Source organism: Neopsephotus bourkii, unplaced genomic scaffold (assembly GCF_033783945.1).
Source record: "Neopsephotus bourkii isolate Nb327-2 ecotype Australia unplaced genomic scaffold, CSIRO-AGI_Nbou_v1 NB_1376, whole genome shotgun sequence".
Lineage (NCBI taxonomy): Eukaryota > Metazoa > Chordata > Aves > Psittaciformes > Psittacidae > Neopsephotus > Neopsephotus bourkii.
Window position 1 is genome coordinate 2,809,567 of NW_026901855.1, and position 17,518 is coordinate 2,827,084.

Below are 17,518 nucleotides of genomic sequence, written 5' to 3' on the forward strand. Positions count from 1 at the left end.
CTGGCCAGAGGACCAAAGGACTGTGAGGAGAGTACCTGAGGACAGGCAGCTTGCAAGGGAGGGAGAGGGGGGTGCATAATGCCTGGAAACGCAATATTAGCAGTGGGGCAGCCAGTAGAGAAACTGCACCAAGGAGTACTGTGTGCTCTGCTTGCTGACCTCCCCGCATCACTCTCCATTCCTTGCCCACTCCTATACATGGCAGATAGAGGTACTGCCTTTGTTTTATGCTGTGATCCATGTCCTTTCTCACAGGTACTGTGATTCTGAAGGACCTCCTGCTTATTATTAATGCCCAGACAATTTAACCCAAATATCTGGGGCATATTGTCCACCTCCTCCCTGTTGTGCAATCACAGTCCTGTTCTGCAGCCTTACTGCTCTGTTCTGCATGCAGCAGTGTCCCTTGCAGTCCCTACTGAGAGGTTAATAAAGACCTACTGCCTGAGTTACCTTTAGCTTTTATAAACCAAAAAATACAAACAGCATGTAAGCAGCATTCATTACCTTGCAAGCCTTCAGCTGCTTATTGGATACACATCCCCCTCCCTCCAGCATCTCTCTTTTTTTTTTAATATGTTTTTTTTTAATTTGTTTTGATGAATGAGTGACAACCCTGACACCCGATTCGTTGAGATTAATAGAAACGACACAATATTTACGTCGCGCCGACGAGCAATTATCCTGCCATCTATCTTTGAGATTATCTTTCTGATTGAAAACTACTCATCCGTGTAATCGGAATTATTTGGAATTAGAAGGGAATTTATGGCCCCTCTCACTCTCCCTCCTATTTGCCTCTGTCTCCATCCTTCTTCCCCCTCCTTTAAGAGGGATTCTTTTTTCCTTCATTCCTTCCATTCTTTTTTCTTTCAGCCTTGTGGATGGAAATGTATGCTTTTCTGTCTAAAGCTTTGCTGTACAAGGATGGTTGGTTGTGGAGATGGGGAAGAATGGGCAAGACTGGGTCCAGGCAGGCACAGAGGAAAGTGGAGACGTACAGAGGCTTGGGCAGCAGCTGGGGGATAAAAGCCTCTTCAGAAGAAGGCTGGCAGGGCAAATGGACACATGGAGTATACGATGCAGTGGAGGCTGCACTGGCAGTAGTGCAGTGATAGAATAAGTGGAGGTACCTCACTTATCTCCCTTCTTTATTCTGTTTTACAGTTCCTTCCTTATTACTGTGCTTTGAAGATGTCTTTCCCTGGCCCACTGCTTAGTAAATGTGCTCCTTGTGCATTTATTTTATCTGAATGCTTATCTGAAAGTCTTTTTTCCAGTTCACTCTGTGTAGAAGAACCCATGCCTGTGGGCTGCTTCCTGCTTGCAGTGAACTTTTCTGTAGCTGTTGCTGGTGTTTCTGCTACTTCAACAGTCTGCTGGGACAGCCTGCTGAATGTGTGGGTCTGGCAGACTCACATCAATACTGGTGTTCCTTAATACAATGCTGTCTGTTACAGGGCTTCTAGGAAATACTCTTGCTTATTTCTTGTAGCTTTAAGGAGCTGATAAATGATATAGGACCTCTAATGTTTTTTCTCACTGGGAAGAGCTGTATTTTTCTGCATTTTTTTCAGAAGCACACTTTTCTGTATTCAATTTTTATTCTTTTGCTGTCCTGTGATGCAAGAAAAGCAACTAGTTGTGTTATCTCAGGTCACCTCTAGAGTAAGGAGACAAAACTCTCCCTTTTGGGTGATTACAAGATGGGATAGCAAAATTCATGTGTGATCCTTCTCTTCTCTGGAAGTCTATCTCTGAACACAATCATTAGTGAAGCATTTCCTACCTTTCCCTTCTCCTGCATGAAGACAGAAATGGGACTATCCTGCTACATATAGAAAAAAAATCTGTGTTGCAGGTGAGTCAGTATAGAGAACTACCCCTCTCTAGGTACACTTCAAAAACAGCACTTGATTTTTTTACAAGTGGTTGTGGCAGAACCAGAGACAGTGAACTGGGTGTCAGGGGATGTCAAGTAGCAGAGACCTTTCAAATGGACCTAGCAGCATCTGTGTCCTTTGAGAACCACAACATGGAAAGGTCCTTGGCTCACATTAATCCTGCTGAAGAATAGAGAAGGGAAGCAATGTAGGTTTATGAGCAAGTGCCACGTGCTGAAAGAGAGACACACAGGCTGAGCGCTGCAGGAATACAGCCTTAACTCAATTGCAGAGCTACTAGCTAACATACAAGCCAGGCTGACAAAGATGTTTGATACAGAGAGCAGTGTAAACAGTTAATGTTACAAAGATTTGGAAAAGAAAATGTGCTTTGAGGTACAGTTGCTGTCAGCTCAAGAGATCTAGGCCCAGATGGGAATCCCTGATCCTTCCGCCCAGAAATACCCAATGTTGTTCTTAATTAGTATGGAAATATTTTCCTTCTTGAGAGAGGGCTGTTGAATTGCCAGTGGGACACTGGGGGGATGGGTGTGTGCTCGTGTGGGGTAGGCTATCAAGGAGCTATTAATTAGGTTACTTCCCACTGCTGTTGACATGCTGGGGAAGGGGGTTGTTTGTGGGCAAAATAAAAAGGAAAGGGAAATGGAAAGACTGGGAACACGAACGGAAAGCGTGAGGAAAAAAAGCAGTCAGGTAGGACAAAGTGCACAGGCTGAAAGAAGAAGTATATGTAAAAAAACCATTCCTAAGGTTCCTGAAGCAGAAGATGGGATAAATGAAATCAGGATATGGTTAGAACCAAAGGGGCAACTCCTTTGAGACAGCAGCAACATGAACTGGACACAGCCACAAGGACTGACGATCCTCTCCTGCCTTGTCACTGGTTTTGTTGTTCATGCTTCCACAAACTTGTCACCAAAGCCTCCTCATGTCAGAGTAGTGGTATTTTATGCCAACAGTCACTATGAAACAGGAAAGAATTTGGATGTGAAACTTCTTTAGCTGTAGGTTACCTTCCTTTGCCGTCTGGGTCTCTTACTCCTTCCTTTGGAATAGGATCGTTATTGGGTTTGATGAATAATCATAAAAATACTAATTGGAATTTTTGCTTGGCTTCCTATATAATACTTCAACCACTTACTAATTTTATCAAGGTCTCATCGCAGTCTCTACTCTGTACATCCGGTCACCATGTGTACAGACCTGGAAGAGTACAGACACAAAAACCACAGCATACAGTGATAGCATAGCTCTCTATGGAAGCAGTAGGTGCTGCATTTACAGTTCTGAGAGAGTGCCAGGACAAGAAAGAGACAAGGAACGTTTGTGGCAGTGTGAATTAGAATAAGCAAAGGATCTGTTCACAGAGGGGAAAGAAAACTGAGCAAGTGGGTTACCTAAAAATATCAGTGCAGGCTCCAGGCTCCCTTGCAGAGAGAAGAAATCAGTGCAGTTGTGATTATTCAGAGAAAGTGTTTTGAGTTTGCAAAGGGGGAGGAGTGGACTGCTAAGACAAAGGCATAGCATTGATACCTCATATGGGACCAACACAATCCAGACCTATTTACCCTGAGATCTCACTCTAGAGAACATAGCTGTCTGCTGCATTTTCTTCCAAAAAACCTATCTAATAGGAAGCTGGATTCTGAGCATACAGAGGACCTACCAAGTCTCCTTGGAGCAATACAGCACAGGACAAAAGCTATCCAGGTTGCAGTCTACCATCATCACTTCAAATCCTCAAGTTCCCTAAGAGATCCAGAGTGAATACAGGTGGTTTGAAACAGAGAAACTGGTAAAAAGAGGCCCTAAACCTAGAATTATAACTTTGCTTTCAATTCCAGGGGTTTGTGCACAACAGTGACAATTTATCAGCACATGAAAGATTGCTGTTAAAGCAAGCACATCTGCTGGGGGCCAAGGAAGCTCTTGTCCCTAAATCTGCCACCAATCATAGAATCCAGGACTCATGGAGCCCTTGAATGTCCTCTTCCTATGCTATTGTGTAAGGCATAGCAGGGTTGAGAGGGGATATGCTCATCAGCAAGGAGGGGTATGGTGAGAGAAGAAGAGTGAAGCAGGATGAAGCTGAGCACTGTACAGGTGAGGGCTCCTGATTCCATATCTAGCTCTTTTTGGTTTTCAATGGGGTGTGTTTATTTGTTTAGTTGGGTTTTTGCAGTTGGCTTTGTTTTTAAAGAAAATGAAATACAGATTATATCATAACATGATGTTCCTTTGAAAAATGCTTTGTCAGTTTAACTGGAATCTATCGTTAGGCCTGCTATTCTAAGGGAATACTGCATATATGATCACGCTTGATGAGTTTGTCTAACTTTTGAACCTGCTATCTAATTTCAACACATTTCACACCCAATCAGAAGCCTGAAAGGTATTAAATTCATGCAAGTTTCATGAAATAGGTGACAGGTAGAGAAGGAAGGCCTTATTATTATCCCTTAGGAAAAGATGGCAAAATGAGCTCACTCTTACTTAGAGTCCAGGAAATCCACATGGGACAGGGACTGTCCAAATGACCCCATTTACAGAGGAGTTCAGTTGAGGCTCACATCTTACTATGTGTGCATCAGAGGATCCACTGTTTGGCCAACGTATCTCATAGATTCTCTAGTGACTAGTAAGGAATAAGCTGCTTTCTTTCTGGACATTCATAACACTGCTAATGCATGTGGTTTCCCTGAAATGTAATAACAAGTAAGTAACATTGCAGCTTCAGGATAATGCAGTTAAAACCCCTATCAAACACAACAGACAAAGCTACTGGAAAAAAGGCATCTTTGTTTCAGGTACTTGAGAAGGCAATGCACACCCAAAATTTTCGATAGAAGATTCTTTCAGAAGGTAAGCTGAGGTGCAGCTGTGAAATTGCTGTGGTCTGTACAGACTTTATCTTCTGCCCTTTAATATATTTCCTGTTAGGGTGGTGAGGCACTGGAATGGGTTGCCCAGGGAGGTTGTGAATGCTCCATCCCTGGCAGTGTTCAAGGCCAGGTTGGACGAGGCCTTGGGTGATATGGTTTGGAGCGAGGTGTCCCTGCCCATGGCAGGGGGGTTGGAACTTGATGATCTTAAGGTCCTTTCCAACCCTAACTATTCTATGATTCTATATGTGCCCCAGTTTTCCTCGTATTAGCCTATCTGAGCACTGGTTTCACTGTGATCTTGGATCCCAGTGTAGGTAAAGTGGTAGTTCTGCATGAATATTACTTTGGTAGGACGTAGTTCAGCACAACTTCTTTGGAAATGTAAGCTAGACTAACATAAACGTGGTTATAGTTATATAACTTTGTCCAGTGCAATATTCTTATAAAATAGTTCCTGTGAAGTGGGGTAGTTACATTTATACAAAAATTAATGTGGACCAGGCCTCAAATTACGAAGTATTTGCAGTGGAGACCATATTTGCTTATTTACACATGCATGGTGTTTAGTGTCAAAGGGCCTGGTACTGAATGCTGCTTACAATAATAATAATAGCAGCAATAACATAAAAGGGTTACAAGTCTGGCTGGGGAGTCACCACAGTGTGTCTGTAATTAGCTGTAGTAAAAATTATCATTTCTGAGGCATCTGGAAACACTGACTCTCAAAGATGAACAGTAACTATGTAGTCATCCCTGTCATGGTACAGCCTTAAAGACATTATTGTCAGGGAACTTCCTTACTTTTTGCTTGCTCTGTACCACGAAATGAAGGTAATGGTTGCATGTTTTTTCTTTGCAGTCTTGCCATTACATGGACCTCTGAGGCTGCCCATTTTCATGACTCACTTAACAATGCTTGCAAGAGGAACAGGCAACATTTTGCAAGCATAATGTAGCAATACCCAAGCAGTTTCTCTACACAGACTTACACATTCTGAAAAGGAGGTGAAATAAGAGTTTCCATTTATAGAGAACCTGGCTGAAGAAATCACCTTTGAAGGAGGGAATCACTGGGCAGGGGGCTGCTTCCTGATACTGTGTGTCAAGTCTTGTTTAGTTGTTTGCTCTTTGATTAAAGTTTTCTGGAGTGAATAACAATTTCTCCAAATTAATACCACCACTCAGAACAATTGTAGTTAACATGGAAGACTTCCAAATAATTTGTCCAGAACTCAGTTTTTTGTTAAATTTCATAAAAGAACAACCAAGCTTTAGGAAAGTGTTTTATTGGGGAATTTGCTGATACAGACAGGAAATATGAAATGCCCTATGGTTACAACCAGCAGTCCACCTGCCTCCAAATTAGAGCCTTGCTTTCTGCCTGGATGCAAGCTAGTGATCAGTGAGAAAGTGAAGAAAATAAATTTTTGGAAACATAAGGGGTCTTCTTTTAAACTTAAGAAGGAGACATGAAAAAAATTCCACGCTCTCTACTTTTTCTAACATTCCATTTCTATAAATTTAAAAATGTGAGTTCTGTCACCTGATAATGTGACAAAAAGAAACTTCTCCAGAAAAATGGCAGAGATGTAGCACAGCAGCTCTGAAGAACGGGCTTTCAAAGAGCAGAAGGCAGTCTGCTTGCAGGTTTCCATGGGGTTTCACTAGGCAAATGAATCCCAGGATCAAATGGCAAGGCACAAGATGTATTCAAGAAGGAGTTTCTGTTCTTGTCTCTGGTACTTAAGGCATATTTACAGGGCACAGGGAAGCACCATGCACTGATAACTTAGATACAGTCTCATGGTATTCTCAAATTGAATTTATGTAGCCTGGTTCTCGTCTGGATATAAAGTCCATATGAATGAGGCTATCTTTCTGCCAAAATCCAAACCAGGTCATTTAGAGCATGCTGAAGTAGCCCTGTGTAACTCTGTTTTGCTAAAGTATCCTTACGTGCTGTGTGACATAAAACTGGAGCTGCTTCTCCTGGAGTTTCTGTTACCTGGCTGCAAAGTGCTTTGATGCATCTGTTCTGGCTTGCAAAGGTGCAGAGGGCTGAATCCATTACTTTTTTCACAGCTTAATGTTGCACAAAGGAGCTAAAGAAAAGTTGTGGTTTCATGGTGGTTATGTTGTATTTTGTTTTGTTTTGTTTTTCCAAGCTTGTGAGATCAGGAGAGCTGCATGGTACACAGCATGTCAGGGAAGAAGCTACTGTGATTGCTTTAGATCTTCTACTCTGTGCTCAGTGGGGAGTCACAGCCAGGCCATGTGTGAGCGACTGTGTGTCATGCTAGTGACACATTCCTTGAGGGAGGGGACTGGTGAGGAGCTGGGCCTCACCTCTCAGCAGCAGCAGAGCCCTAGGCAGAAGTAATGGAAGGGACTGGTTATTCCAGGCGAGGGCAGGTCCAGGTGTGGCAAGAGCACAGGCTAAAGCAGCAGCAATGGACTGAGCAACCAAATGTCTGCACCTGAAGCACGGACTTGACAGAAACCTTCCTCAAGCAGCTGTTTCCAAGGGGCCTTGGGTAAATCCATTTGAGGTTAAGGATTTGACTGTTTTTTTCCCTCCTCACTGTTAATCCTCGGTGAATGTGACATCTTTTTACAGGGAGTAGGGGGGTGGGGAAGAGGAGGGGAGGATAGAGGACACAGTTTGCTATAGAGTGTGCTATACCTGCGCTCCAGCTCAGGTTCCAGCAGCTTTGAATACCTGCAGTGAACTGCAGGGCACCTTTGTGCCCAGAAGCAGCCCATAACAACTCCAGAAGTTGGGGGGGGGGAGGGGGGGGGGCAGAAGGAGGGGTGGGGGAAGAGAGAGGGAGCAGGCACCATGTGCTTCCCATCAGGACCTCAGAGGGGGATGCTGTCTGTGGCACTTGCCAAGACTGTTGGTAGAGAAACAGCTGGGCTTTTGGCTCCTCCTCGGCCTGACAGGCTGTTGACTAGCAGCACTGGTTGGCTGAGGGGGTAGCCGCTGTGCATTTGCCTGAGCACAGGGCACACTGTCCTGGCACTTCCGCTCCTCTGCTGGGACCGTGTGCGTGTCCGTGTCCGTGCGCGCTCGTCCTTCCTTTGTGTCCTCTTAGTGCAGAGCATCCTCAGACCAAATCCTGAGTGCCTGAAACAAGCAGGAAAGCTCAGCAGCAGCATGGCAGCCCCAGCAGCTTGTCCTCTCTCTGCATGTGCTGTAGCTGTGCTCCTTCACCTGGGATGAGCTCAGTGCTAGGGAGCTCAGTTTCTGTCTGTCGGGAACAGAGGAAGGGAACACTAAATCCTGTTGCAGATTTCTTCTTTCTTGCAAATATGGGTAACTACTTTTAAAGAAAAGGCTCCTGCCCTTCTCCCTCTCCATTCTTTTGAAGAGGAAAATGCTCTGAGTTTTGAGGTGCTCCAGGCTGCAGGGTGGGAAGGGTCTGGGTCGGGAGAGCTTTCAGACTTGACTGACAACTGTAAGATGGAGAAGGGCTTGAGGTGATGGGGTGAGAAGGCAGAGGAGACTGCAGCAGAATTGTGGTGAAGAGGGAGAAACCACCTCACCTATTCGCTAAGATGGAGCTGAGTCAAAGTTCAGCAGAAGCTTGCTATGGTTAACCTAAAGAAAAAGAGACAAGGGAGGGAGAATTTTACCTGGGTCTGTGCCTGTTCAACACATTACAAGGGCTTACATCTCTCAGCCAAGGGCCTGGCAGCCGCAGAGTGGGCTCAGAAGTTATTTTAGATGGCACAGAGCTGAGAGACATTAGCTGGAAACACAGATCCCAGTTCCCCTCACAGTGCAAGTGAACCTTGCCTTAGGTTTATGTGCTGGAGAAACTTCTGTGAGGGTGATGTTTAGGCTGCCATTTCATGTTTGGTTTTATGCACAGCGAGGGAGTGGTATTATGGTGGCAGAACTTCACTGCCAGAGAGGGAATTGCACACACATTGCTGTGTCTATGAAAGTCATGTGTGCCTTCAAGTGCCTCCCAAATCTGGGTTGTCAGGAGTTGCAGGTAGGGTTTTGGTGTGATCTGTGAGAATAGTCTCTCCCACAGTAACAAGACAGTTTCCAGCAGTGTTCAGGGTTATTTTTGGTGGCTTGTCCCCTCCTTCCAGTCCCTGCAGCATACCCTGCCTGGCACAGGAGCCCTGGCAGCACCTGGCAGAGATCACCTGCCTGGGAGCACTTGCTTGCCTGGGTCTACGATGCAGAGGGAATGCTACTGAACATGCAGAATTTGTTTCACTGTGGTGGGCTGACCTTGGCCCGCTGCGAGCTGCAGCGCCTCCAGGAAACATCCACCTGCTCCCCTGTGCTCGCTGCAGCGGACTGTGCTCCGGCACCTGGAGCGCCTCTAGCCCTCCCCCTGCTCTGATCTAAGTGTCTACCGTTTCTCAGTCCTCACTGCCTGCCCTCTCTTAAACAAACACGCTTCCCCAGGGGCACCGCATCTCAGCTGAGGGGCTCGGCCGTGCCCTGTGGTGGGTCAGTTGGAGCCGGCTGGAGCAGGCTGTGTCTGGCACAGGGCAGCCCAGCCTCTCCTCACGGGGTCCATCCTGCAGCCAGCACCTCACTACAGACACCTGGTGCAGATACGCTGAGTAACACTTGGCTAGTGGTATTTTGGGTGTGAGAACTGTGCCTTTGCCTTCAGAAGAGAGAGGGTCCCAACCTCAGGGCAGGGATAAGGACTCTTCAGACACAACCAACTTAACTGGGAGTTGAGGCAGGATGGGAGATCGCTAGTGTTGGTTTGGAGTGGGCTCACGAGGGACCCACTGCAGAATTTCTCAGTACTTACTTCCTCACTTCTGAGGCTGAGGAGCTTGTGTGGCACCTCACTTTCCTCTCAGAGCTCTGTTGGGTTGTGCCGACCTGCAGGCATGTTCTCAGCAGGTACGGAAGCAGATGAGCAGCCCTAAAACCCCTCAGCTTGCACATGAAGAGCTTCTGGAAAAACTTACTCCTCCTGTGAGTGTCTGCAGCCATAAACATCCCCTTCCTTTGAGAAACTACATCAGTTGTTTGCCTTCATTTTTACTTTTTAAAAATACATTTTATTTGAGCAAGACACACAGGAGTATGGAGCCTCTCCTTGAAGAGGAGAAGAGAGAGTGGTAATAACCCCTGTGACACACTGTGCATTTGGATTATGGTGATGATCCTTCTGAGGAGCCAAGCTAACAGTCTGGCTGTAAGAGGTTTAGATCTGGAGCCAGACATCATGGTTAGGCCTGTCTGTGGTTATAATGTAGTTGTTTGGGTTTTGTAGAAGTCTGAAGGAATCTGAATTAAAACAAAAACAAAAAACAAAGGGAAACCTTTTTTTCTGGCAGTCCTGGTCCCTATTTGATCTGGCACCAAAACTGATTTTAAGTCTGTCCTCATTCTGGTTTCAAAATTGCTCTGAGCTTTAGTGTGACAGTTACCCTGCTTCCTCTCCCTCCCCACCATGGCCAAGGTCACTGAGAGCACAAAACAGTATCTCTTGCCTGAAGATGACCTTAGGCTGCTGGGCTGCTTTGAGATTCGTCTTGAGTGCACAGCTAATGCCCCGCCAGCACAGGTGTGGACTTGCTGGTGCTAAACAAGGTCCTAAACAAATGATACAACAACAGCGATGAGTTTCTGCAAAACATCCACAAGAAGTTGAAAGCATAAAAGGTACCTGCCCCAAATGATGGAATTGACAGCCATATGCTGGTGGAATACACTGCAGCACGTGATTGGAAGAAGATGATGGTGATTTCCAGCGAGAGAATATCGTGTTTACACAATTTAGGCAGGAGTACATCCAAGAATTATTCCATTTCACTGTTTTTTGCTGGTTGTAAACACAGAAGCTCTTTTAGGAACAGGCTCTGCAGTAGAAGCGGAAGTTTAGGAGGGATCTAAATGAGGTAAGGATAGAAGGAATTTTTTTGTCATACTGTATGTGGTAGACTGCAAAGCTTGTGTGTTTAAATGCAATACAGCACGTGATTGTCCTACTGCTTGCAGGCTTCAGTTAAATCCTTACAAATTTTGTTTCCTTGTGTGTGTGTAGAACTGAATGCTCACTCTGGATAGCTTCTGAATGCTCAAGCCAAGCTATTTTTCATTAGCACATTGTTATTACTGGTGGACTCAGAAAAACAAGGGTGAGCAGCATTCTCCTGTGCTTGCTCTTGTTAAGACCAATGCCATTGCTCTGCTGAGCAGCCACAGATGGTGCCTCTCCACAGCCTAAGCTGTGCTCTGCAAGCACCTGTGCCAGGTGAAGATTTTTCTCTGTCTGCAGCTCTGAAAATGGCAGAATAGATTTGGAGTCTATTTCCCCTAATCCATGAAAGTTCCTTAGTCCTAACCTGACATGCTTTGCTTGAGGCTGTTAGAAAGTTTTTGCAGACTCCCTTCTGTCAAAGAGCTTTTGGAGTCCTAATCTCCAGCTGGCAGGCAGCTTGGAGGGTGGTCACATTTTCACCTGGAATGGCCAGGTAGGTGACTTCTGTTAAAAATTTTGTAATTCTTGTGTGGTAACTCTTCACATTGCTGAAGAATATCAAAATACATAGAAGCTAAAGAAGGAGTGAAGTTTCTAAGTGTGTTAACGAAGCAGTGTGGCTTTCTGTGGTGATGGCAGAGACTTGACATCACAGTATATAGCCTGCACCATCCTAAAGGGTACATGGAAGAATTAGATGGTATGTGTGGACTTTGGGTTCGGCATGTGCCATAAATATCCTGCTGTGATATTGGTTGCACAGAAAAAGAACATTGAAGTAATATGAAGTTTTCAGCATTAAAATCAAATAAGGAAATTAACCAGCTAAACTCCTAGCAGTAAAACCAGCGTGCAGTTTTTCAGAGTACATGCTTAGTATCAAAATACATAGTACATTTCACTACATCTTAAATCAGATCAGTCATACTGTGTGTGCCAAGCTTCCAGAAAGAGTTGCTACTAAAATTTTCCCTTTGTTTATCTTTTATTCCTCATGTTGTTATTGTTAGTCTTGGAAGAGGGTTTTTTTGACATTCATTTCCTTTATGTGAAAAGAGTTATCATTCCATAGTATCTTTTTTCGTGTTTACCTAGTCCCTGTTTGAAGTCTGTGCAATTCACACCTCCGTAAATGCAACAGGGCATTAATACAGCTGTCCTGGAATGTTGGGTTTGTGAGACTTTCAAAGTAGTGTGACTCTGCCAAAGAAACTTTTTGTTGTGTGTTACGAATGTTCTTAGTTTGTGGCTAGCCTTTGAAACTGCAGAGGTGACTTTCAGTTTATCTGTTAAAACTTACATTCGTATCTGTATTTCTGATACCAAAGCAGCACTGGTTCTGAGCTCTAAACTTACGGCACATGGATCAGATGTGCACAGAAGCACCTTAATAGCTGCTTCTGTGAGAAGGGACACAGGAAAAGAGGACAAAGATGTGGTTTAATGGGGGGGGGGGGGGTGCGGGATTAGAAGATTACACTGATTGGATCAGTATTCCAACCTTCAACTGGTTTTGCTGTGTCGCTATCTACAAAAGGTAGTTGTGAATTTTTGTTTGATTTTGTCATTAGAAGGAAAGTATATATGCATTCTTCTGTAATAGCTTCTGTAATATAAAATTCTGCTTAGATTTCTATGTGCAAAGCTCAAACTTTTTGTGTTTGAAGAAGATTAAGCACTGGAATTTTACCTCTGCCATAGACTTGAGAATCTGAGACTGAATACAGGCTTATGGTGAAAATGGCCCTAGCAAAAAACATTTAGAAGATAGCTTCCCAGACAACAAGTAGAAAAGATGGTAAAGCTGCATTTGCACTTTATCAAGGAAAGAGTTGAGCCTTTATGCAGCCTACAAGCCACTGGTGTTGATATTTTTTCTGGGGTTTTGTTTGTTTGTTTGGGTTTTTTTATTTGCTCGTTTTTGAAGTGTGCATCCAGGGTTATGGCCTCTACTGTTGGATTCTTTCCCTGCATCACCCTAAGTCTGGAGACTGGAATTAAGTGGTTTTTGTGCATAGGGGTGCTGGCAATGTGGATGCAGGACCTGTTTTTGAAGTTTTACCTAAAGCAGATCTTTTCTGGATTGCTGTGTATCCCAGTGGGGAGCAACTAAGGTCATACATACTGCTGTGTAAAGGCAGAGAGTAAGAATGGAGGAATGCTGACTCCATTCAGGGTTCATCTGTACTAGCTGTCACATGCTAGCAAGTCCTCATCCCTTAATCCTCCAGGCAGAAAGTGGAAGGATGGGGGACTAATGTATGCCCAGGTTTTGCACCACTGTAGGTATGGGATGCCAGTGGAAAGCACTGGACCTGGACCTGGACCTAAGAACTGAATAGCGCTTTGCAGCTACTTGATTGAGATGTGCCCAAAGTGTCCTTGTGATTTAGACTACACTATGAGCTTTAGTTTGGCTCATAGCAGCGTAACGGGGAAGGGGTGGTGCTGCTCTGTACAACACAGGGCTTGGTGGAGTACTGTTGAAGAACTACTGTCAGCAGTAGCCAACAGGCAAAGAACAGTCTGACAGTGGTAACATGTTCTGGATCTGTGTAACTATGCATTTGTTAGAGCTGAATTTTTTAAAAATGACTGTTGAATTTAGATGCCCCTGTTTTGTGACTTTGCTCTACCGTGCCTCAGCCTGATTATTCTGTGTACTGAGCTTCTCAAATTCCTTCTGATGGCAGTGGGAAGTGTAAAATGGTTTACAGTTCTTAATATCAAAGCCCAAAACACCTTGTACTAACCAGCCCAAATGAGAGGGCAGAAATTCAGGTGGTCACGTAATTTTTTTATCCAAGATCTGATTCAACTAGGTGAAGGATCAAAATCTGGTGGGGAATTGAGGGTGTGTTTTCTCACTTAAGCTCAGCCATTTGTAGTTCTTCATCTGTGGACATCAAAGTGCTTTGAAGTGCAGTGTTAAGTATTGTTATCTCTGTTTTTTTTAAACCTGTGGTAAAGTGACAAGCCAGACTTCAGGAAGGGCACTAGCTCAACTAAGAAAAATGTCTAAATTTCACGAGTTTTTGTCCAGTGCTTTATCAGACCCCTGTTCTGCAAGGCCATTTCATTGACTAAATCCTACCAGCTTAGACACAAAGCATATTGTCAAGAGGCGAGTTATGCATGCATCAGGATTTGGCCCCAAAAGAAGAAATTATTTTATCTCCCCACATGATCAATAGCTGCAGTTGAGCTGAGACCTTCGCTGTGATGTGGTGGGTCCTTGCCTTGCTTTAGGATAGCTGCTCCTGTTAAACTAACTTTACTTCAGCAAGAGCAGCAGCTGCAGTGTACTGCAGACATGCCTAAACTAGCTTAAATAGTTCAGGAACAGTTAGCCACTGAGCCAAAGAACCATGGAGTTCGGCATGGGCTTGATGCCTGAGGTTTTATCCTGCTTTTTATGAGTTTCTTTACCATCAGAATGCTTTATGAGCATTTCTTTACCATCTCAGCTCAAGCAAGCCTAGCAATGTGTTGAAAAGAAGGCTGGTGAATCTGTTTCTCTTTCTACACTAGTACTAGTACTTTTGCCTGCAGAGCTGAGCATGGTGCTGGGGATGATTGTAGGAGATACTGCCATTGTAGGAGTGTAGTAAAAACTGTTTTTCCCCTCTCTGCCTACTGTTCTCCCTCTTATTACCTATCCTGGTGTTCATTAGGAGCTGCCTTGCCTTTAAGATTGTATGCTGTGAAACTGCATAGCAGTTAAGGTCCTGCTGCAGATCATAAATATCTAGGAGTTGATGAAAGCTTGGAGAACCAGCTACCTCCTGGAAAAGCTTTTGGCCTTGCCTAACTATGGATCTAACAGGAGAATCTGTAGAGGTTAGATATGGAAAAACCAAGGACCATTACCCCTGTCAATTAATGGGGACCAGGGCAGCAGAAGCATTCCTGATGCATTCTCTCAACTCATTGCCCAGATGGTGGGCTCTCAGCTCAGCCTCTGTGAAACTGCTCTCCTGATATCTGTAACTCACCAGTTTTCTCCTGGCCATCAAGGACATGAGCAGGAACGATGGTTCAGGTCCCTAAGAGCTAAGTAACTTCTGCTGAGTCAATAGGGGAGGTACCATCTATGCCCTCAATTTTGTTTTCAGGAACAGCCTCATCAAATAGTGTTTGTGGGCAGAGACCCTAAGTAGACTGCTGAGCTGTTATATTGCTAACCTACCCACTAGTTTATTCTGCTGCAGAAATACAAGCATGCCTGGACCAACCCCCAGAACTTAACTCTGAACTCTCTCATTCTGTCAGAATCCCCAACTTGTTTTTAAAATGGCATTTATTTATGCTAAATTACAAAAGAGTTGGATGCAGTCTGCCAGTTGTGCTTTCCCTCTCCCTCTTTGTGCACTAAATTTCGTTCATTTGCCTTACATGCCTCAAGTTGCTCTAATGCTGCTAGGAAAGTAATTGCCTTGCACTTTCTCTTTCTGATGCCCACGGGTGACTGTGGGGGACTCCTCCCTGGGCACAGTGCGCAGTTAAAAGCCCAGATTCTGCTGCTTTGCTTAAGACCTGGTTATTTCTTTTTTTTTTTTCCTTCTTTTTTTTTTTTTCCTTTCTTTCTCTCTCTTTTTTTTTTTTTTTTTTTTTTTTGTCAGCTGCCTGTTATATCAATCACAGAGCTGGGATCTATTTATAGGTTGGGACTCAGAGTACTGTGTCCTAGTCACAAAGAGAGGCAGAGACGCAGAGGGGACTGTCGGCTGGTGCAGGCGGAACCAAAAGATATTTAATCAGCAATTAGAAACACCTGAGGGCAAGGGAAATTCTACTCCAGCCTCGAGCTTTATCTCTCAGCCTGCAGCATGTAAGTAGTGAACTTCTACCTTTTACTGCATTTATGGGGTTGTTTTTTGTTTTGGGCTTTTTAAATCTGAATGTTGCTCTGAACCAATCCTTTTAGCTGGGCTAAAAATTAAGGCAGCATCTCAGTATGGTTAAAGGTAGTGGGGTTTTTTTTCTGATTTCACACTGTCAAAGGAAGGTCAGCATGACCCACAAGCAGAGGAGTTGGTTCAGAACTTTGTAGAAATCAGTCAGTTTCACTATTTGAGACTGGTGTTTTCCTCTGGAAATAAGCAAATGAAAGTTTGAGTGGAACGGTTTTGTTTTGGGAATAGAAAGGGTCAGGTTTGCTGGCATTCCAAAAAGGTCAATGTATAATGTAACTCTGCTTAAGGGCTTACCAAGGACAGGTGCTATTTATCCCATGCTGGTAAAGGCAAACCTGGAAACTTCAGCAGTCCTGTCTTAAAAGAACCAAGCAACACCCTTTCCTCTATTAAAAAAAAAAAAAAAACAACCCACAAAACCCCAAAACCAACACCCCCCAACACCCCCCAGCTTCACATCAAACCTTCTTTTAGCATGGAGATGAAATGAAATTTTGCTTTTACTGAATGCATTTATCATTGAGCAGTTGATGTTTCTTTAATTTTAAAAGTCCCACAGCAACCAAAGTCTCTTCAATGACAAAAGAGGGGTGCAAGTCTTTGTAAAGTCGGCACAGTGGTAGTCAGAGAAGGAACTTACTCTCTCATTGCCAATGAGCTGTTTGCTTTAAAGCAGACAAAATGCAAAAGGTTTGAACATTATATTTTTAGAGTATTTTAGTTAACAGAAGAGAGGGAAGATTATAATTAGCCAGAAATTGCTTTTTATTTATAGGTTTTAGCACAAAGAATTTTTTGTTTCATGTTTTTGCCTGAGTTTTGGGCTATAGGTTTTACAAAAATTAGATTTTGTATTTTTTTTAAGTATAGAAATATTTCCTTCATTTATTGTATTTATAACGTTTACTTCCCAAAATGCCAATATTACAATTTTAAATTTTGTTGTGCTAAAAAATTTTAATATAAATTTATAACTGATTCTATGTTATAAAAACTTTTCTTCCCCACAATTACCATTTTTGAAAATAACAACAAATCAAATGAAGCTGAATTTAAAATAATTTGGAGGAACAAGTGTCTCATGAAAATAGAATAATAAAACCATAGCTGTTTCATAGGTAAAATATCAAGTCCTAAAAAATACATGATAGCTGAGTTGCTTGGACTGACTGTAGAAAGGTGGTAAGTGAGCTTGCTCGTAATTTCTTTATTTTGCATTTCTTTGCTATGAATTTTATATTACTCAAAGTTTTCAACTCAAGTTCTAGAGACAAAAAATCTTGGCGGCAAATTAATTCTGTCTGAGTTTTTAGCCATTGGTATAAATACTCCATCCTTCAGCTGGAATGTTAGATATAAGAAAGGCTTTTAGGAAAATGTGGATAAACATGGTGGATTTATGTACACAAATAGTGCCCAAAATAATGGTTACAATACACTGCTTGCTATGAAGCTCCCCTCCCCCAAATAAAAAAAATGTTAACCTGACCATTCTTATCATAGGAAGCTTCATTTTGATTATTAAGGATTTTTGCTTTACTTAAAAATGAATGTAGTTAAATTATTTAAGTCCCTTTTCTGTTTGTTTTGGCATGATATTACATTTATTGCCTCTGTGACAATGCAACGTTATTGTGTAAAAAGGGAGAGCAGATTTTCCTGAAAGAAATTAAAGAAATAAAGTTGCTGACTCCAAGAACTAACTAACAAGGAATCTATCAGATAGCTGGTCTGAGGTTCCCTTAAAATTGAAAACCAAGAGACATGTTATCACTTGAAAAATGAATCTTTTTCTTCTTACATAAACAGAAATATCATCATGACTATGCTCGGGAATTACT

The 17,518-nt window shown here is 43.2% G+C and overlaps 1 protein-coding gene across 5 annotated transcripts in view; it reads left to right on the forward strand.

Moving 5' to 3' along the window:
- Positions 1 to 7,857: 7,857 nt before the first annotated feature.
- Positions 7,858 to 17,518, forward strand: part of ESRRB (estrogen related receptor beta) — a 135,432-nt gene continuing 125,771 nt past the window's right edge. For 3 of the 5 annotated variants that reach the window (XM_061367435.1, XM_061367438.1, XM_061367441.1), the window contains exons 1-2: positions 7,858 to 8,105; positions 15,384 to 15,592. Coding sequence is in view for 1 of the 5 variants with exons in the window: in XM_061367441.1 (XP_061223425.1) it covers positions 15,591 to 15,592 (2 nt within the window). In the remaining 4 variants the exon portion in view is untranslated. Of the gene's footprint in view, positions 8,106 to 10,152; positions 10,679 to 15,383; positions 15,593 to 17,518 lie in introns of those variants that run through there. The other 2 variants (XM_061367436.1, XM_061367439.1) reach the window with 2 other exon arrangements.